The sequence below is a fragment of the Nanorana parkeri genome, unplaced genomic scaffold, assembly GCF_000935625.1.
Source record: "Nanorana parkeri isolate BGI_ZX_2015 unplaced genomic scaffold, ASM93562v1 scaffold491, whole genome shotgun sequence".
NCBI lineage: Eukaryota > Metazoa > Chordata > Amphibia > Anura > Dicroglossidae > Nanorana > Nanorana parkeri.
Genome location: NW_017306759.1, coordinates 434,039 through 456,263, shown reverse-complemented (window position 1 = coordinate 456,263; position 22,225 = coordinate 434,039). Strand labels below are relative to the sequence as shown.

Genomic DNA, 22,225 nt, shown 5'->3' with positions numbered 1-22,225 from the left:
CAGGGGCGTAACTAGAAATCACAGGGCCCCATAGCAAAATTTTGTATGGGGCCCTGTGATTTCTAGTTACACCCCTTGAAGAGCCCACATAGCTCACCTGAGGGTGACCCTGCAGAGCCCACCATAGACGCCCTATGGTGGGCTCTGCGGGGTCACCCTCAGGTGGGCTGGTCACACTCCTTACCTGTCCGCCTCTTCTTCCTCCGTCTTCCCTCCTCCGTCGCCTCCTCCTCTGTCACCGGCCCCGCCTCCTTCTCTGATCCTGACCCCCCGGGGCCCGCCTCCTCCTCCCCGCCACGTCCAGCCTCCTCCACCGCCTCTGCTGACTCTCATTGACTCAGCAGCGGCAATGGAGAAGAACGCAGCGCTGCACAGATCACGGTGATCTGAACAGCGGTGCGTTTGAACCCATAGCTACCCAGGCGGCCCGCACGGCATCAGGGGGGTGTCCTGGCCAGGCCCCATAGCGGCCACCTGGGTCGCTATGGCTATTGTTACGCCACTGTGTACAGGTCATTCACAGAGGGAGCAGGGGCTAAAGGGGTTAATGTACAGGTCCCATAGTATGGGATGGTGAAGATAAGGGGGTTAATGTACAGGATAAAGGAGGTGAAGGGGATAAAGCACAGGTCACATACAGTGGGAGAATGGAGGTGAAGGGGTTAATGTACAGAGGTGCAGGATAAGGAAGGTGAAGGCAGTCGTGGAACTATCGCCATAGCAACCCAGGCAGCCGCTATGGGGCCCGGGGAACAGGGGGGCCTGGCCAGAACGAGGAACAAAGGGGTCCCCCTGATGCTGTGCCGGCCGTCTTGCTTGCAATGGCATCTCAGGTTGCTGGCTGTCACTGGCGGCTGTGAGGAGGAACGCGCCACTGTCCAGATCACTGTCAACCTGTCAGTGATCTGTGCAGCGGCGCAGTCCTCCTCACAGCCGCTGCTGAGTCAGTGACGGCCCGCAGCAGAGAAGGAGACTGGGAGAAGGCCGGGGCCTGGCGGTGACAGCGGAGAAGGAGGCGGTGCCCGACGGCAGTAGCAAAGGAAGAGGCCAGGCTCGCCGGCGGTGCAGAAGAGGGAGGCTGGCCCGCCGGCGACCAGGGTGGAGGCGGGGCCAGGGGTAGAGAAGGCTGACAGGTGATCGGGCCTGACAGGTAAAAGGTGTACAGGGGTGTGACCAGCCCACCTGAGACCCTGCAGAGCCCAACATAGAGAGTCTATGGCGAGCTCTGCAGGGTCACTCTCAAGTGGGCTGTGTGGGATCTGAAGGGGGGGTAACCAAAAATCAGAGGGCCCCATAGAAATTTTGCTTAGGGGCCCTGTGATTTCTAGTTACACCCCTGGGTGAAGGTGTTAATTTACAGGTCGGAGCAGAGACAGAATGGAGCATTTGTTTGCTGTATCATTCCTGGAAGCTATGATTTAAAATCCCGCCACCACATTGTTTTTTTCCTAATAAATATCACATGAATCTTACACAATGATAGGAAATCCAACTCTGTAGATTTTATCACAAAGGGAAGTTCTTACTCTTTGCAGGTGATTGGTCCTGGTTTCTGCCTGAATGACATCTCGGGGTATTTATTGTCTAATTGAATATTTAATGCCAGACCAATAATGACATCCCCTTCTGCAGATACCCCCTTCATATCTTGTGTTTGCAGGGAGCAGCTCTGTCCATTGGAATAATTGTATGTTGGAGAGAAGATATACAAAATGAGGTGCCAGGGGGCCTTCTGAAAGAGGGTCACCAACCTGAAACACAAAAACATGGCGTTGTCTATTGTAGTCATTTTCAATTTGATTGATTGTTTGAGTCAAACAGTAAAATTTACTTTGACCCGATTTGATTGAAAGCTCTAACTGAATGACATTCACTTTATGTAAAGCACCGTGTATCATAAACCATTGTCTTTTTTTCAATTCTGTTGTAATCTGGGTTTCCTAATGGTAACAAAGGACCAAGCCTGTGCAATAGGCATTGGCACAGTCACTTGTGGTCTTCACTGGTAGAGTGGTGAGAACACAGGAGCAAATAAGCAAGCTGTGTGACCAGGAGACAGGGAAAAATAATAGAATTCCGGGGTGCATGAATAGAGGGGAGGTCCTGATTCCTCTATACAGATCTTTAGTTATCACTAGAGGGATCTCCAGCAGGAGGAAGGAGGTCCTGATTCCTCTATATAGATCTTTAGTTATCACTAGAGGGATCTCCAGCAGGAGGAAGGAGGTCCTGATTCCTCTATATAGATCTTTATTATCACTAGATGGATCCCCAGCACGAGGAAAGAGGTCCTGATTCCTCTATACAGATCTTTATTATGACTAGAGGGATCACCAGCTTCTGGTGATAACTGTGTCAGTTGCTTAGGTCAGATCTCAACAAAACATTAATGCCCTCAAATGGCTGGTGTCATAGCTGATCACATGAACAGCACCATGGCAACTACAGATCTAGATAGAGGCTAAGAAGGTTCCTAAATATAGGTCAACCTTCAGACAAAAAATAAATGGTAAAAAAAGGTCAGACATGATGGAACACTTGGTCTCTCTCTGCCGTCACTCCTCTATGTTTCTTGCTGTTTGTGGACAGTTTAGTGAGTGATTAAAAACTGTAGAGCCAGCACACGATGATCTTGAAAAGAAATTCAAACTTTTTTTCATGCCTGATGAAAGGACCCTGAGTGACCTCAAAACGTTGCTTTATGACGAGATGTGTGTACATCAATACAATGACCACTCGCTGAAGATTTTACTTTGGTGCTCTGGTGATATATTTTACTAACATGTAAAAAATCCGGGAACCCAAGGTAGATGGATCAAAACATGTCAAAATATGTCAGGAATACCGGCACAGGTGACCCCACACCTGCACAGGTACCCACACAGGCAGACCAAACACGTGACCACACAGGACAAGGCAGAATGTAGGAAATATGGTTTTAATATGCCAACCAGAATAATACAACAGAAACAACTCTTAGCAACCAACTACATTTAAACAACACCACATGCAAGAAGAAACAGGCAAGCACACCCAGGGAGCAAAGCAAAACACCAGGGGAACTAAGGGACAAAAGGTCAGGGTACAAGGAGCTAACAGGACTCAGGAACAAATTCACCGGTTCCTGGCTGCCATGTCCACTTCCAGTGTGAGTTCATTCATGAACACTACTTATGCTTTGTGGTGATACACAACATTTATGTGTGATGGAGGAGACCATCTATAGAGAGTGTGCCTTCTATGGGGGTTTGTTTCATGTATTAGCATCATTAGTTTTACATTGATTGGCAACTTAGTTTTCCTCCTTGCTTCTGCCGGCTAGCTAATTAGTGTAAGGATTTTGGGAACCTTTTTTTTTTTTTTTTTAAACTGAAATGGATTAGATTGGGATGCTTCTGTATGGAACCCAAGCTAATTTTTAGCAGAAAAAAAATAAATTCCATAGGCAAATATGCTCAGTTGCTGAGACTGTATATTATGGCTCTGTTCTGTAACACCACGTACAAGTATAGGGAATCCCCTCAAGCATAGTATTCAAAATAACGATGCGTTTTTAATTTTGCCATCAAAGCAGTATGAAAGGACGTTCTAACCACTATAAAACCACCTCTAAATTCTAAGATGGGGTGAGAGCGGTAGTCCAGATCTCCAGCATCCTGTCAACACAGGGCAGCTTGATATAGTTCTTCTCACATGGCAGTCCCCAGCATCCCATGCCTTCTCTGACAGTAGTTTGCCTATAGGTGCTAAAAATGGCCAAGTGTTACAATATTATTTCCTCCCCCCCTCCCCCCCATAGAGTTTAATGGATTCAACTCTAAATTCTAAGATGGGGTGAGAGCGGTGGTCCTGATCTCCAGCATGCTGTCAGCACAGGGCAGCTTGATATATTCTTCTTCAATAGGAAAACAATATTCTTCTTTCTTTTTTGCAGCCTGACTGCATAGAAACAATAACACATATATATGGCTTGAATTGCACTTTACCCACTAGGCCCAGACAAAAGTACATTAACCCCAGCAATACTTTATTATTTCCTTGATACCTAAAAAGATCATTGCAAGGCAACAGGCAAATACTATCACAGCATACCTCATCGTGCAATCTATCCGATTAATGTGCGATCAGATGGATACTGCAAATCAATACTCCTAATATATATACATGTAGATGTACAGTATTCCCGTCTGATATATTAATAGAAGTATACCATAGGGATCAGAGAAACCTTGACTATAGGCACACTGATAGTAAACGGTGCTCTTGGGTGGAATGGGTTAATTATAGAAAGTCGCTGCTGGACACGTCCGGTGGGCTTTCTGTTCCTAGAGAATGGAGCTAATTCCTCCCAATTATCTGCAACAACACAGCTGATTTCAGCCTAAGGGATATGTATCATATAGTCCATTGTTGTTTGCAGTGTATCTATGTATGAAATGTATATCAAAGCTTCTCAGCTTGATTGGATATACAACAATCTAATGCTGTTGAATGTATCAATATGATGATTGATCATTAATAATCACGATAGGATAGATAGGATAGATAGGATAGATAGGATACATAGGATAGATAGGATAGATAGGATAGATATAAAATAAAACCAAAACCATCAAAGAGCCAACGCAAACCATGTTGCTAGAATTTCTTTATTCATCTCCTGAGCATTAATGTATTTTAACACTGATATTTTGTGCATTTTTTTCTTTTAAACACAATTTTAATGAAGCTGGCCACACACAGAGCGTTGCTCTACAAGATTAGCGCCATTTTGGGCCCATTCAGGACTAATTAACACCACAGTGTGCACATTATCAATCACATGTATGCATTTCAATCTGTTTTTCATGTCAAAATCCATCTGCACACCCATCTCATGCTCATGGCTAAAAACAGGATCTTTGCAATGGGGTCTGAAAATTGAGTTTCAAAAGATCTGTAAACTAAAATAAAATCTTTTGGAGGTATCAGAAATATGCAACACATGCATCAACACCTAATAAAATCATTTGGCATTTATATTATTTAATCAGAGTTGTTAGTGAAGAGATGTTTGCGTGAGTTCATGCTCGGGCGGAAGACAATGACATAACATTTTGGGGCAAACATGAAGCAGAGCATGGCCCAGCTAGAAGACAATATGGCAAATACCTCCATGGCTACGGTGTATTTGCCGCTGGTGCTGAGCGATGCTGGGATATAGGAAATCCAGACACTGAGAAAGGCAAGCATGCTAAATGTTATAAACCTGGCCTCATTGAAGCTATCTGGGAGTTGTCTAGACAAGAAGGCAACCACAAAGCTGGCCAGAGCAAGTAGACTCAGATACCCAATAGTGCACCAAAAGGCAATGAGTGATCCTTCATTACATTCAACAATGAGAACTTCCACTTTGGCATTCAGATTATAGGTTGGAAAGGGTGGTGATAGAGATAGCCAAGCGACACCTGTCATCAACTGAAGAAGGGTTCCTAAGCCAATCACTGTGTATGAGACTTTAGGGCTGGCCCATTTATTTAGGTCACTGTTAGGCTTTGTGGCCTTAAAGGCAATCATGACCATGAGCGTTTTGGCCAGGATACATGAGACACATAAAGCAAAAACCATTCCAAAGGTCACTTGGCGTAGGAGACATTTTTCCCAGGTAGGGTAACCAATAAAGGCCAGCGAAGAAAGAAAGCAGAGTGACATGGAGACCAGGAGAAGGCAACTGACACCGTAATTATTGGCTCGGACTATGGGAGTTGTCTTGTGATAAACCAATATGCCGAGAACAGCTAAAGGTATCACAGAGGAGGTAATGCCAGCGGACAATAAAATGACTCCCAAGGTCTCGTCATAAGAGAGGTACTCGGTGAGCTTTGGTAGACATCTGTCTTTTCGTTGGCTTGGCCACTGATCCCAGGGACACTTGAAACATTGAATGAAATCTGAAAGAGATGAGAAATATTATAATTATCGAACTGGAGAAATGTCTCTGCTCAGATCCAAAAAGCTTACATGTGAAGTGTAGAGGGCTCTGACTACATGTTAACCCTCTGCACACTGCTATACACCCATACATACTTCCAGCAAATCTGGAGATGGATCTCTTTTACACACAGTTAGCCAGCTTCACCATGTATTGCAGAATATATCAATCCAGAATCCCTGTTTTTATGCAGATTTTCTCATGAAATATGTAACGGTGTACAGCAGTGTGCAGAGGTTTAATCCAAGCTTTTATTATTATCATGTGTGTAAGAGACTTACCTGCAGATGGACTCCTGCTCAAAAACGTGCACGCATACAAGTATGCAATCCATTGCCCAAAGTTCCTGGAAAACACGCTTTAGAGCGTGAACGCGCGCATACGGGACGTTTATGCACAATAGTGCACGTACGTGAGCGCGCAGAAAAGCACCCATTAGTGTACAGGTGCACGCTCATTAGCATGCACACTATCCTATTTAAACAGACACGAAGCCATGACCATGTTGCTGAGTGGTCTTCAGCTTGTCCCTGTGTGCCCTGTACTCTGTTCTTGTATCCCGACATCCTGTGTATGAACCTGGTGTAGCGCCCTCTTAAATTGTCACTACTAAATCTAGTGAATATCTGGGTTGTAACTAGTCTAGATACTGATTATTCAGAACTCTGCATTCCATAGGTGTCCCTGAGTCCGATTGCTCATCCTGTTGCTGAGGAAAAGGGAGCCTTGGCATACAGTGAGGGAGGATGCATCCTCAGACTATGACTGTGTATCTGACCCTGACCAATCCCTGAGTAGGATGACTCAGAGGGCATGGCTCAGGGCAGGTGATAAAAGGTTTGGGGACACTGTGCATAGGTCTCTTCCCCCCTGGAGGCCTCTCCCTAGGAGGTCTCTGTGTTACAGACGAATGGCCTGGGCCTCAGCACATGGCAGGTGCTGGGGACCTAGAGGCCTAGGACAATATAGGTACTTTGCTTGGGCCCCATACACATGGCAGGTGTTGGGTGCCCTGTTCTAAGAGGATACTACTACTAATCTGGAGTGCTCCTTGACAAGTGGCAGATGCTGAGGGCACAGAGATTCCAGATACTTCTGAGAAAGACCTGATGGAAGCTGGGCCAGAGGTGGAGTCTTCTTGTTGAGGGGTGCCGCAGAGGAGCTATTGAGAGCGACCGTCTGGGACCCACAAGAGAGATCCCTCACCCTATTCCAGGTACCTGTTCTAGAAGAAGCCAGCGGTCCCTACCTGAGTCCAGAGATAGGTACCCTTTTCCTATAAGTTACTGGACCATCCTGGCTGTTCACAGTGTTGTTAAAGAAACCATTGCTCACTCTGACTGGATCCCTTTGCTATGGGCCTTAGCGGTTGCTAGGGGAGAAAGCAGTCCTTTGAAGAATCCACCAGGGCATCCTACAGATCCTAAAACCTCTCTTCTGTTAACCTGTTAATGCAAATAAATCTACAAAAAGACCCTAAGACTGGAGTCCATTCTGTCCGTGAGTGTCGGTGTGCTGTTGCTAACCAAAGAGGGCCGGTGGCTGGAGCAAACAGGCAGGAGAACCTCAATTCATACACAGCGGCTCCTTCGGGGGTGAGCGCTACACTGGCTTGTGACCATTTGACTCTGCCTCATTCTCCTCCTCCTGATTCGGTACCTCTGCTCTCTGATCTCCTGTGTATGACCCTGGCTTACGTTTCCTGACCCTGTTCCTGATCTGTGATTCGGCACCTCAAGATTCAGCTCCCTGTGTATGACCTCGGCTTGAGCCTGACTTGCCTCCTGGTCTGCCACTTGGTGGATTGCTCCATCACCATCCTAAGCAACAACATCCTGCCAGTGCTTCCTTGGCCTCATACCCATTGCCTGCTCTGATTTCAAGAGGTCCCGGCGTCATCTTGGTCCTGCCGATTCACCAGCTGGTCCAACGCAGTATCGGCACCACTCCGCTCTGTCCTTACATCCCCTGTCACTACTTCCAGAGGTATGGGACTAGAGGTGCACGGGCCGCCCCCTTCTCAGCTGAGTCTCCAGTCAGGTACGTGATAATGTGGTCACATCCCTATTGCCTTTCACATGTTATATATATAGTACATAAATAAACTAAATTATTTGCAGTTACACAGAGACATTTCTACACTTTTATACATTTCGGGGAGGGGGGCGCAAAAATGCACCTTGCCTTTGTAGGCACGAATCCTAGCACCGGCCCTGAGTATACTGCAGGTTAGTGACCAAACCTGAGTCATTAGCTCTCCTCCAACTGTCCATCTGCCCCATATTGGTATTATGTCCATTAAGTTATGTTATTGGCAAGTACATATTTGCCATTTTGCCAAAGTAGGGCAAGGATTGGCCAGAGAGGGATCACTTCGAGACAGTTTCCCAACATGTAGTGCAATATACAGTACAGTATGCAAACCAAGAATTAATTACTAGAAATACGTAAGAGTATAAACAAGTGTGCAAAGAGTTGATTCAGAATTGTAATATTATATTTACACAGTAGTCATCATCCCAAAAACAAAAATATAATATAGTTCAGCTCACCAGTCCTTACATGTGAAGGCTGCATTCCTTCTTCTTTTTTCAGGTTTTATTTCTTTATGTTGACCTGGCGATCCTGCCAGTAACACACTTCCTGTCCTAGGATGGCAATGCTCACTCGCTGTAATGTATCTATGAGTCTCTTGCTCTGGCTCTGTCTGGCTTTCCTCCCAGCTCACTGACACCCACCACAGGTTGCTAAGAGCTGGGCAGTGAGATATGTATGGCCTTTACACCCGGTTTGTTAGCAACCTGAGATGCTCTGGCCAGAAAGGGGGCGGTAGGCATACTGCAAACATTGTGCACCAGAGTGGCAATGCCGCTCTGCTTGCCACCCCCCACCTTTAACTTGGACTACAGAATACCCTTCACTCCCTCTAAAACCAGAGGTGGTCAATTTAAAATGTCTGTATGCAATATTCAATGCCTTGAATAATAATACATTGAAAACACATTTTCCCCTTTATGTAATACATGAAATGTATACAAAACCCTTTAGATTTCCTTTAATAAATGAATACATCTTCACACTACAGCATACTCACCACTTTGATTGGTGATCTCTCCCGGTGGGCAGGGAACACACTGGAAACAACAGTTGGGCTTTCCAGTTAGAGCCGCTTTTCTGAAGCCTGGAGGACAACTCTCACTACAGACCGATGCAGGAACCTATAAAACAAAGGATTTTTCATTATATAGAAATGAACCCACACATACAATAAATATGTAACTATGCAAACAATGGGGATTAGTTATGAAGGGTCACAAAGCTGTCTACTCCCCTTTGTTTTTGAATTTTTGCTCTTCTATTCATAATTTTTTTTTCATTCAACTTTCACCCAGCATTACATAGTTACATAGTATTTGAGGTTGAATAAAGATATAAGTCCATCAAGTCCAAACTGTTGTGTGTGTGCGTGTGTGTGTATAGATCCATGAGTGTTCGCATTCATATGTTTTTTTCCCCCCAATAGAATCCAATTAGAAGAATGTGTGAATCTTGGGTGAAAATTGTGTGACTCTTGTGTAGAAATGTTTTTTAAATAGACACTGCACAAAATAATGGCTTATTGCACAGCCTTAGACAACCTCCTCTGTTTAAAGCAGACCTGAACTCGAAAGTGAAGAATTGTTGGAGAACATCTAGAAATGTACCAGTACCCTGAAAAAATACATTTTACATTTACATTCCTGCTGAAAAATAGCAGGACACTTCCTTTTCCTAGACCCGTCTGTTCTGTAGCTTCATAGCTCCATATTTGTATGGTATGATTGTACTGCTTCTTTTAACTGCTAGTCTCATAAGATTTGGAGTGAGATTTAGTAATGCCACTACTGTGCTGCTCAACCTTCTCTTTGCTGGTGTAGCCGCCATCATCTTCTGTGATGTGGCTACTAGACATTTAGTGATTGTTGGGCTGTAGTCAGCCTGGCTGGAATTATAGTGGCAGTTATCTGGTTAAATACAGGTGTCTGGCATTGCCTGTACCCCCCTGGGCTAAGAGTGACTCTGTCATATTGTGGGACAGCCAATGAGAGGCACTGTAGTGTATGTACAGTACAGCAGCCAATCACTGGGTTTCTCTCAACCAGTGGAGCATGCTGGGATAGGGTACATATACTGGTGAGATTTTCCATGTGCTCAGACTAACCAGGACCAACCATGGAATAGGGCTGGGTGCTTTTCAGCCTGCCCCCCAGGCTAGGCCTGAGGCCTAGGGGTGAGCATGGGCCGCTGTGAGGGAAAGGTTTCCCTGAGGCCTCCAACATGGAGGAGGCCTGTGTTGCTGTAAGAGGAAGAGACCCAGCACCAATGCTGGCTTTTAAAGTAAGAAGACACCGGGCGCCTGACCTGGTGCAATAATCCTTTATTGAAAAACTGTGTATAAAAACTTATACTCACAATAGAGCAAGGACACTGACACATTAGATTTGTAGTCCTCACTAGATGGACCACTGCACAAGGGTATGAATGTCCAGGAGCTCTACTCGTAGTGAGACTCACTGCCACTAAGCTGAACGCGTTTTCAGGGAACTTCCCCTTCATCGGAGCTAACTTAGCTCTGATGAAGGGGAAGTTCCCCGAAAAACGTGTGTTTTCGGGGCCGGGAACGTGTGTTTGCTGGCCGGGAAGCCAGCATGGAGCTGGCTTCCTGACCAATTAGGAACGCGTTCAGCTTAGTGGCAGTGAGTCTCACTACGAGTAGAGCTCCTGGACATTCATACCCTTGTGCAGCGGTCCATCTAGTGAGGACTACAAATCTAATGTGTCACTGTCCTTGCTCTATTGTGAGTATAAGTTTTTATACACAGTTTTTCAATAAAGGATTATTGCACCAGGTCAGGCGCCCGGTGTCTTCTTTCTTTTATGCAGTTCCGGGATCCCTTGTCTGTTGGGGGGCAGCCTACTGGATTTCTGTTAACTCCTTGAGCCACAGGAGGGCTTGTTTGATTGCATTTGGCGCTGGTCGTATAATCTATTTTCTGGCTTTTAAAGTACCCTGGAACTAAGAGGACTTAAGGAGCATGGTCGGTGCCTTTCCTGTTTGAGGATCTGTATCCATCCTGCTTATCTACTACATCAGTTGCTCTCCGCTGCCTCCCAAGTGGATCTACACTGATATGGCAACCATGTCTGGTGTCTTCACTCGGAGCTCTTTTGGTTACCCCTGGAAACTTAGAACCCCCATATCCTCTCTCCCCAGTTAAGATGTTCAATAAACCGTTATTTTGTATTATACTACTGGAGTGGACGTCAGTCTGTGGGCACTAGAAGAAGGGCGGTTAATGCTAATTCAGTGAGCAGCTTAGGAACATACCCTAGACAGACTAGAGATGAATTGGGCATTCAGCAGCTCCATCAGGGGTGAGCGCTACCCTGGAGAGGAAGCTTCATATATTCTGTACACCTATACTTCTTCCATGTCTCTTGCTGCTTCTTGATCAATAGCCCACTGGTCATCAGATCATCAGGTAGCTGACTACAGCTGACTAGATTATTGCCGAGGCTGGATCTGATTAGATCTGCACTGAATTCCATTGGACTTGCTATGTATGGACCAACCTGCAACAAGTGTGATTCGGGCTGTGCTCTCACTGCGTTAACTTCTACTTATGTGGTACCTCAAGGAATAGGAGGGGTACTAGAACCATATTCTCATAAACCTAGAGCTTTTCACTGCCACTTACCTTTTGCCTACCACTTGTCCATCTTAAAGCACTTGCATTAATTCTTAGTGTTGTTCTGTCATATTGTCCAACCAAGACACGGTTCACTAAATCCTCAGAGTTCATCTGCCAGTTTACAATATCATACATGGGAGGAGGGTCTCCATTGTTGTCGAAAAACATTTGATGCCCACTGTTTAACTTCACTCGGACGTTCTTTATATAGCGCAGAATCTGTAAGAATACAGTAAGTTCCAAAGCAAAATGATCATGGATGATGATCCATGAAAGATACCAAGCAGCATGAAAGACCGACAAGAGGCATTTAACTTGGAGCCCATTAATTACATATTTACAAAAGGTAATGAAGAGAGGGTGGTCATGTCTCTTTCCCTGTTTCCTCTACCTTTCTTTCTTGTTCTTCAATTCCCCCCAACAGCCAACTTTCAATGGTTTTCTTCTTCATATTCTCAGAAATTATAGTTATGAACTTAGAACCAGATTTTGGGTACACCCAATACAAATGAGTACAGTTACATTTCCACACCAATGAACAATCACAATAGAAGTGATATATCATACATGGCAACAATGTAATATGATACCCAATCTATGGTGAAGACTTATATAACTTCTGTTCTGTAATGTGCTGATGATAATTATGCATTATTACTACTAGGAATGCACCAATACCAGTATGGGTATCAGTGCCGATACCGAGTATTTGGACGAGTACTTGTACTCCCAAATTCTCCTGATGCCTAGCCCCTTGCCGGAACTTCCAGTATCAGGAAGCTGGGCAGTAAGTCATTACACGCTGACCGGGTTCCTGTTTGGCCAGGGAGCCGGCTCCATGCTCCTCCGTCACCAGGGAGCATGGAGCTGGCTTCCCAGCCAATCAGGAAGCCAGGGGGATGGGTAATGATTCACCCCCCCAGTTTCCTGATTGGCCGGGAAGCCGGTTGCATGCTCCCACATCACTTAGTGACGAAGGAGCATGGAGATTGCTTCCCAGCCAATCAGGAAGCCAGGGGGATGGGTAATGATTCACCCCCCCAGTTTCCTGATTGGCCGGGAAGCCGGTTGCATGCTCCCACATCACTTAGTGACGAAGGAGCATGGAGATGGCTTCCCAGCCAATCAGGAAGCCAGGGGCCGTGTAATGACTCGCTGCCTGGCTTCCTGATTGATAAGGAAGCTGGCCAATCAGGAAGCCAGGCGACAAATCATTACCCACCCCCAAGCTTCCTGCTTGGCCAGAAAGCCGGCTCCATGCTCCCTCGTCACCTGCAGTTTCGGTGCATCCCTATTTACTACCAACATTTGTAACTGTTCAAGAAGATGTTAAACCTAACACATTATAAACAACAAAGAAGGACCAATACAGTAAGTGCTACAGATGATTGAAGGTATTAAATATCTACGTAAATGTAGCACCGGTTCATGTGTATGTAAAAATAAAATATATATTGCAGCTTACATTCCCCATTATTCATTTTGTATCCCTTTATTTTTGCCTAATGATCCTACTAGTAACACACTTACTGTCCTAGGGTGACAACACTCAGCATACTCTATCCTTGGAGAAGCAGTACTGTCCCCCAGGAGAGGACTTCATACTGCAACACAGACAAAGAGCACAGGAAGTTATCAATTCATTGGTCTTTTGGCAGGACCCACAAGTAACTTTTGCACTTAGAAAACAGATATAACTAAATGCTTTTCATTGTATTTTTAACAGACCAAAAATAGAGCAAAAAAAGAGAAGCTCATTAGGGTTTACTTACACTTTAAGTCATGACCCAGTCACTCATAACTTGTCAAACCCTGATACATTACATTTTGTCAAACACTAGAACTTCACAAAGAAACTTCCCCAACCCAACAAGTGTCGGACCATGTATTCAAAATGTTGTACAAAAATAAGTTGCTAATCGCCAATCTTTGATTTTTGGGGGTTTATAGAAGTTTTTCTCATTGTTATATAGTTCATTATACTACAAACATCTTCATAAATCGGAGACTTCTTTGAAAATTGAGAGGACAGTTGTAAATAAATGTTTAATTCTTCCATGAACAAGAGTTAACGATTCCCAGACACCCAGGCCAACTTTGTCAGCGTCAATGTATGTTACTTAACTTGACAATAAGGCTTATTTTGTCAATAAAGCCTTCAGCCTAAATTTGATCACTATGGGGGTTATTCACAAAGCTGCAGAGGGCAGCCGAGTGAATAACCCAGCCGAAGTGAAGTGAGCCAAATGCTGTTCGGCTATTCACTTCCGGCTTGTACGGCTGTTTTCAACTTCAGGCTTGTACGGCTGCTCTGCAAGTTCAGTTGAGCCGAAGTGCTGAAGGACTTCGACTCAACATCTGGATCGGCTGAGGCGAAGCTCCGGCAGCTCACTTGCTGACATTTTCCCCTATTCTCATAGGGGCCCAACAGCAGTGAGTGAACCGCTGAATACCGCTGAGCGGCATCGGCTGGGCTATTCTGGTCGGTACCTCTGTGGTACCGAGCAAAATAGAAAATCAGTGAAAAGAGTTAAAAAAAATATTTTTAAAATGTAAACAAATAGTAAAAGTAAAAAAGAAATAAAGATGTTTTAAAAAAGAAAAAAATATATTTTAAAAAACCAAATGGGCGGAGCTAGCAGTCACAGCTCCACCCAACTGTTTCCTATTGGCCGGAACCTGCTAGAGTCTTCTAGCAGGTGCTGGCCAATGAACAACAACTGGGCAGAGCTGGCTATGACATCACGGCCAGCTCCGCACAGTTGTTATTGTTTAATGACAGATCAGTGTCCCCAGTCATTACAACTTGGTGGAACCAGCCGTGAGATAACGGGTGGCTCTGTCAAGCTATCATTTGCGGGGCTTACAGCCGGCTCTTGGCAGGCCGTTCTCCCCACTTCGGCTGTCACTTTGGCTCAGTCGAGCCGAAGCATATGCCTTCGGCTCGGCTGAGCCGCTTGGCTGCCTTCAGCGGCTGTACAGGCTATAGTGAATAGCCCATACAGCAGCCCTTCGGTTTGACCGGACAGGCAAAAGATCAGCCGAAGCTACAGCTGGATTCTTCGGCTCCTTCATGAATAACCCTGCATGTTTTAGCTGACTTAGTGATCACATGGTCAAGAGCTGCTCAGATGGTTAGTGGGAACCAAAACTGTCAGTAACAGCCAGGAATAAGAGCCACCTGTTACCCAAAGTGTTGGCTGATGTCTCTCAGAGGAAGGATATTTGTTAATGTGTCCCCAACATGAGTCATAATACTCGGGAAAATTATTACAAAGTCTGTGGGTGGGAAGAGTTTAAAGTTCAATTTTGTATTAGCCATTTAATATATCAGTCTCCTCTTATATTATCTTCATTGACATCATTATCAATCGTCAACTGTATCGTTCTTATTACCTGCCATGGTTTAAAATTCCAGACATCAGAGCAGCTACTGTTAATAAAATGATCATTTCCTGGCCTACAGACACTCAGTTGATGCAAAGCCGTGGCTACAGCAAAAATAGCACTGTAAAGGTTATAGACAATCCTTAAACCAGATATACGTTTTAAATAAATCTGAAAATCGTCCACTTTATCTTTCTCTGTGCAGTTTCTTGAGGGTCTCTCTCGAGGGAATGAGACATTTTCAAAGTTGAGAAAGGCACAACCAACACTGTCTTCCCAGAACATCCAATTCCAAGCCCATTCTGGAAGCTCTGAGGGATTGACATGGTCAAGGTATTGTTTGAGCCCAGGGATATTTCCACTGTAGAAGGCAAAACCAATGGTTCCAGCAAGAATCTTGGAATATTTTTCAGACGTTAACAATGATGATGTTGACCATGCTTCGCTGGCCACCCATGTCTTCTCTGTTATGTTTTGTTTCAAAAGTTGATCCAGTATGGTAAGGAGATAGACATCAGTGGAGAAAACAACTATAGCTTGGGCAGTTGAATCTTTAATGACCTGAGATATTTGAAGAATGTTATGATTGGGTCGACTAGGCTGAATGTACAATGTAAACTCAACACAGGCCCCGGATTTGAGAATCTCTTGCTTAATGACCTGAATGCCTTGTTGTCCGTAGTCATTAGCCAGAGCCACCAAGCCAACCCACGTCCAGCCAAAATGTAACACTAACTGGGCCAGACCTTTGGATTGAAATGCATCACTTGGCACAGTCCTGAAAAATGATGCAAACTGTGTTCTGTCACTCAGAAGAGAACTTGTTGAGAAGTGGCTTATCTGTGGGATAGAAATATTGCATGTCATGTACTGCTTCAAAAACAAGCACATGATTATAAAACAGATAAACATACAGGTTTGTGACTTTGGCCTTATAGAATGCTGATGGGTAAAGTAGGCTTTATCGTCAGGCTATAAATCTCGGACTACACTATGGGGGTTATTCACTATTGAGCCTGAAGGATACAACTGTAGCTTTGGCTGATCCTTTGGCTCTCTTCGGCCGCCTCTGCCCTTTGGTTCAGTCGAAGGGCTGTTGTACGGGCTATTCACAATAGCCCATACCTACACGTACACAATAGCCCAATAGCCGCTATTCACAATAGCCGAAGGCCGGCCGTTGTCCCCACAAATGACAGCTGGGCAGAGCCAGCCGTGATCTCACGGCTGGCTCCACCCAGTTGTAATGACAGATCAGCGTCCCCAAATAACCTTGGGACGCTGATCTGTCATTAAACAATAAAAACTGGGTGGAGCCGGCCGTGACGTCATGGCCGGCTCCGCCCAGTTGTTATTCTTTGGCCAAGACCGGCTAGAAGAATCTAGCAGGTGTTGGCCAATAGGAAACAGTTGGGCGGAGCTAGCTGTCACTGCTATCTCCGTCCATTTTTTTCTTTTTCTTTAAAATATCTTTATTTTTTTAATTTGACTATTTATTTACATTTGAAAAATATTTTTTCAACCTTTTTTTTTAAAACTCTTTTCATTGATTTTCTACTCTGCTCGGTACCATGGATGTATTGAGCAGAAATGCTGAGCCGAATTCCGCTCTGCGGCATTCGGCTATTCACTCACTGTGGTTCGGCCCCTATGAGAAAAGAGGTGAAAGGCAGCGAGTGAGCTGCCGGAGCTTCAGCTCAGCCGATCCAGATGTTGGATGTGAGTCGAAGTTAATCTCTTGCTTAATGACCTGAATGCCTTGTTGTCCGTAGTCATTAGCCAGAGCCACCAAGCCAACCCACGTCCAGCCAAAATGTAACACTAACTGGGCCAGACCTTTGGATTGAAATGCATCACTTGGCACAGTCCTGAAAAATGATGCAAACTGTGTTCTGTCACTCAGAAGAGAACTTGTTGAGAAGTGGCTTATCTGTGGGATAGAAATATTGCATGTCATGTACTGCTTCAAAAACAAGCACATGATTATAAAACAGATAAACATACAGGTTTGTGACTTTGGCCTTATAGAATGCTGATGGGTAAAGTAGGCTTTATCGTCAGGCTATAAATCTCGGACTACACTATGGGGGTTATTCACTATTGAGCCTGAAGGATACAACTGTAGCTTTGGCTGATCCTTTGGCTCTCTTCGGCCGCCTCTGCCCTTTGGTTCAGTCGAAGGGCTGTTGTACGGGCTATTCACAATAGCCCATACCTACACGTACACAATAGCCCAATAGCCGCTATTCACAATAGCCGAAGGCCGGCCGTTGTCCCCACAAATGACAGCTGGGCAGAGCCAGCCGTGATCTCACGGCTGGCTCCACCCAGTTGTAATGACAGATCAGCGTCCCCAAATAACCTTGGGACGCTGATCTGTCATTAAACAATAAAAACTGGGTGGAGCCGGCCGTGACGTCATGGCCGGCTCCGCCCAGTTGTTATCCTTTGGCCAAGACCGGCTAGAAGAATCTAGCAGGTGTTGGCCAATAGGAAACAGTTGGGCGGAGCTAGCTGTCACTGCTATCTCCGTCCATTTTTTTCTTTTTCTTTAAAATATCTTTATTTTTTTAATTTGACTATTTTGTATAATTTTTTAAATAATTTTATAAATATTTTTATTGCCCTTCTTTTCACTATTTTCTATTTGGCTATGCTGCTTGGTACCGAGCAGCATAGCCAAATGCCGCATGCAGCCGAAGGCAGCCGATGTACGGAGAGAATAGCCAAACCCCGTTCGGCTCACTTCACTTTGGCTGGGTTATTCTCTCGGCTGCCTCTGGCAGCTTTGTGAATAACCCCCTATAAGTTGTCTAAAGTGTGTTGAAATGCTGAGCATTTAAAACTTGACTCCATCCTACATTAAATATGATATTTCAAAGCATGGTCAGAAGACCTCAAACTTTGTATTATTACTTTTGTTGTTGTTGAGAACTGATAGGTAATGGCTGGGGGATTGAAGATTTATAAGGCAATGAACTGCCATGGAATAATGTGCTTACTTAATATCATTTGTGGTAGGAATTGGTTTTCCTGACTTGTAGAATCTAAGTAGTGCCTACTCAACTCTGTGAAACTTTAAGGTCACAGCTCTCATGTGTGCGCCATTGCTGATGTATGCCATAGTAGTGAAATATTAAAGTATATCTATATCTTTAGAATGGGGAAAGATCAGAACTCCTGTCAGGTTTTATCGGAGCCAGAAGCTCCGTTGAGGAGGTTCTTTCACTTCCTGTCTGGTAAAAAGGTTGTCCCCAGAACAGAAGGTGAGGGAAAATCTATTTAATTGAGCTCCAGATAGCAATAAAACCTGGAAGGGGTTCTAACTTACTCAATTATATCCAAAGCAGATAAAAAAGAGTTTTGGAGTAGAGATAGAGACACTTTAAATTCTCAGTCAAGAGAATATTCAATAAACATAAAAAGGTTAGAGAAATCAACATCCACAGAAGGCCAAGGCAGACAGAAGATAGAAAGACAACAGGAACCAGAAAAGAAAGGACTCGTTTAGGGAACACAATGTACCTGGTAGGAAAAAAGACGGAAGCTGGACCAATGGCAGGAGCCAAGCCATTACAGTGAACTTCTCTTATTTGCTCCCTTTTGGTCTATTTTATATATATAAATGGAGGCATTTTGTTATATCCGTTTGATGAATGCAAATAAAATTGATGATCTTGGTCAGAAAATCATAACTGTCCGGTATCCTCTGTACACTTTCTGTGTTTTCTTAAATGGCCCTCCAAGTTCTTATTTTAGAGTACAAAATAATACAATAGAAAATGTTCCCTACCAAACACTATGGAAGACAGCAATCACCAGCACTCAAAAGGTAATGTTCAAATGGTAACTTCCATTTATTCGGACAAATCGTCACATATATCGCAGTAAATCGGTTACTGCTATATGTGTGATGATTTGTCCGAATAAATGGACGTTACCATTTGAACATTACCTATTGAGTGCTGGTGATTCCTGTCTTCCATTGTTTGTTCTGTACGGCGCCATCCGTGTTTGTCACTACGAGCACCACCATTGTGATTTGGGCCAGAGACGCTGTAAGGAGTGTAGGGGGACCTACTGTGTTCCCCTAGCACACACTGTCACACCAAGGCACCTCTGTAAAGTGTGGTTCCTAGCTCATGTTTAACAGAGATCCCAACTTGAAACATATATTGAGATATATTAATGATTAACCCGAGAGCAGGCATGCCTTGAAGGTAGCCCCATCCTCCTTAAACGTGTAGAGGCACAGCAGTAACCAACAACCTGTCCATACCAGCTGAAGACCACTAGTGTCTATTTGCCTAAATCCAATAAGCAAAATAAAAATGGCTACCACTCAGGTAAATGTATAGATCTTTTAGATTGTAAGCCCTCAGGGGCAGGGCCCTCCTTAGCATCTTGTCTTGAAATGCATTGTGATTGTAATGTCTTCCTTATATTGTAAAGCGCTGAGCAAACTGTTGGCGCTATATAAATCCTGTATTATAATAATAATAATAATACCTACTAAGTACAATAACAAGTTTCAAATAATTTGAGTTAAAACTGAATATTTTGTTGCATGCACTTACAGATACATAAAGGCAGGGCTGGCCCTAAGGCATTCAGTGAGCTGGGCGGGAAGCCACACAGACTGTCACAAGTTGCTAAGAGCCCTTAGCAACTTGGGATGCTGTGGTGGCACCCCATCACATTAAAAAATAAAAACAGATTAAAAAAGAAAAAGACTCTCTAGAGCAGAGCTAGTTTAGACCACAAAATATCTTACTTGTGGATACCTGCTTAGCCCAAGTATGTGAGCCATTAGAATGGAGTATGTAGAGGTGGCGTGTCCAATGATGGCCGCCAGTTTCTCTTTTCTCTGGCATTGAAAGTTGGGAATAGCTCGGCTCTGCCCCGTCAGCATCCATAAAGTTCCCTCCAGCTCCCTTTGAAGCGTAGAGCAGGAATCATAAACCTGGAAGCCTAATGTGATGTTTGGGAGGATCTCAGAGCTGTTGTTAATCTCCATAGTGGCAAATTTTACAACTTGTACCTGAAGGAAAGTCTCCGGAGACAATCTGTAGGAGTAAACATGAGACCAGAGCGTTACTTCTTTAGAGTTAGACTATGTCAATATATTTACAAAGGGAAGTTGTTTACCGTTTTTACAGTTCTTAGTTTCCATTGGAGGGCTAAAAGCTGCTGATTTTTCAACTATTCATATTTAAGCTTCACAAAACATAGCGCAGCAGCTCTCACATTGCACCCCGTCCAGAAGCGCAGATTTTACATTGTTTCATATTTAAGCTTGTTTTTTATTTATTCTGATTTTTTTATATATCACATTAAAAAAGTGCTAATTTAAAAAAAAAAACTGTATTTCTTTTGTAAATATCTTTTCAGTGCTTTGTGACATTGTACTTTTAGTACCATTTTAAAAGGAACAAATGATAAAATAAAATGTATACTTTATGTCTACACGAATGCTATTTATTTTTACCAAGCACAGATCAAAGTGGAGAAAAAAAGTGTTGTTTTTAACATTTTGTTAAAAAAAATTCTATGGATCGCATAAAAACTAAAAAAAAATTGCAAAACAATATAAGCGAAAAAAAGCCTTTTTTTTATACTACAACAAAAATCAAACAGAAAAGTATTACTTTGTTATCTTGTATAATTACAATGTTGCGGTTGAATCAACAGGCCCACAGCATAAATGTAAAGACTGGTCCATACAGGTGTGAGAACTGAAGTGGTTTAGGGTGGCCATAGCTGTAAGCTGGTGTAACACGGGAATATACAGTAAATTTGTGTAGTAAAAGAATTTTAAGCCACAAAAAAACACAATAAAAGCAGAATAAACAAACAAATCTCTTACTTTTTACATACAACTTGCTTTGGTTTCTCATTGTAAGACAGTTTGGGGTAAATTTTCTCTATGTGGAGGGGTAAAACTGCCCCGAATAAGACATCCCCCCTCACTGAAATGCCTGTAAGTTCAGGAGTCTCCAGTGTGCAGCATTGTCCATTAGAATATGAAGCCGGAACAAGGTAATGAAGGATGAGATGCCACAAAGTCTGGTGGATGAAGGTCACCAACCTGGAACCAGAGTGAGAAAAGATGTTTCTTGGTCTTGGTTTATTGATATATAAGCTGTCGGTAATGGGAGTGCAATGAACTCCCAGTTCAAAGAGCAATTACCTGTGCTAAGGTCCCCATCACACTTACCTTCCTGTATCCGCAAACCTAACACAACAGTTATGACATGGTGATCACATTGGGTTTGTTTATAGACAAACCAGCTGGCTAACCGTCACAGAGCCTTGCACAGGTCAGAGTTCAGATTTAAAGTTCATGTTCAGCCAACACTTTTCTTTTCATTAGGGAAGGGATAGAACCACGGTCGTGTTTTACTGCTTCTCCAGGGCTCCCTTCCCCTCACTTCCTGACAAAATTCCACCAGAAAGGAAGTGAAGGGAGCCCTCTAGCAGCATAACAGACAGAAATCTTCCTAATAGGAAATCCATCCATAGTTTTTCATTATTCTAGCAATCAGTTGGGGGAATGGGAGGGAGATTATCTTTATCCCGCAGATGGGCTTTAAAGTGACAAGGTCATTCAGCCTGATATAATCCTAAAGGCAATAGAAGTTATCATACTCATGTCTCCGGAGGTCATGGCTCGTACCTCCCCACCAGTCCAGTGCTCCTACCTTTCATCCCATTGTCCCTTCTCCAGCCTGTTCCTCTATAAAAGTCTAAAGTTGGGAGGTTGGCTGATGACTATGGTCACCAGGATCAAAAAACGAGGGTGAGTCTTCCCAATGGTGACACAGACAGCAATGACAAAACAACACAGGTTCTAATCCTTCCATGTGCTTTAAAAGAACAAAAATGGCTTTTTCACTGAGAGCTCATTGACATACCAACATGTAGCACACGTCTTACCTCATTGTACTTAACTCCTGGGTACATGTTACAGTGATGTTATCTTATATATAGGACAGAACGTCTTCTACTGATGGCAATCCAGATCTATGGGGATGTGCTATCAATCAGCCTTTGTTACCACCGGGAGCGCCTGTCACTGGTCTCTGTACACACAATGTCAAAATAGACAATTCCCTCTGTGCAGTTAATGGAAGAA

At 43.9% G+C, this 22,225-nt stretch overlaps 2 protein-coding genes across 2 annotated transcripts in view; both read right to left on the bottom strand.

Annotated features, from left to right (window-relative positions):
* Positions 1–3,162, bottom strand: part of LOC108790650 (extracellular calcium-sensing receptor-like) — a 13,580-nt gene extending 10,418 nt beyond the window's left edge. The window contains exons 1-2 of the mRNA XM_018560961.1: positions 3,119–3,162; positions 1,527–1,751 (exon numbers count right to left, since the gene is read on the bottom strand). Coding sequence (XP_018416463.1) covers positions 1,527–1,751; positions 3,119–3,162 — 269 coding nt within the window. The remainder of the gene's footprint in view (positions 1–1,526; positions 1,752–3,118) is intronic.
* Positions 3,163–3,322: 160 nt separating this feature from the next.
* On the bottom strand, positions 3,323–22,031 carry LOC108790649 (extracellular calcium-sensing receptor-like). The gene is made up of 9 exons (XM_018560960.1): positions 22,027–22,031; positions 21,308–21,325; positions 20,957–21,178; positions 19,865–20,156; positions 15,100–15,930; positions 11,710–11,922; positions 9,066–9,189; positions 5,045–5,930; positions 3,323–3,365 (listed from the first exon to the last, which is right to left on the bottom strand). Exons 1-9 carry the CDS (start codon positions 22,029–22,031, stop codon positions 3,323–3,325), a joined length of 2,634 nt encoding a protein of 877 aa, XP_018416462.1.
* Between the last annotated feature and the right edge of the window lie 194 nt (positions 22,032–22,225).

What these genes read in the sequence shown, in the direction of transcription:
- LOC108790649 (XM_018560960.1), bottom strand. An exon ending in GGCTAAGCAGGTATCCACAA is followed by an intron (nt 15,931 to 19,864) that starts GTAAGATATTTT and finishes TCTATCCCACAG; the next exon opens with ATAAGCCACTTCTCAACAAG. An exon ending in GGACAAGTGGTAGGCAAAAG is followed by an intron (nt 9,190 to 11,709) that starts GTAAGTGGCAGT and finishes TTTGTTTTATAG; the next exon opens with GTTCCTGCATCGGTCTGTAG.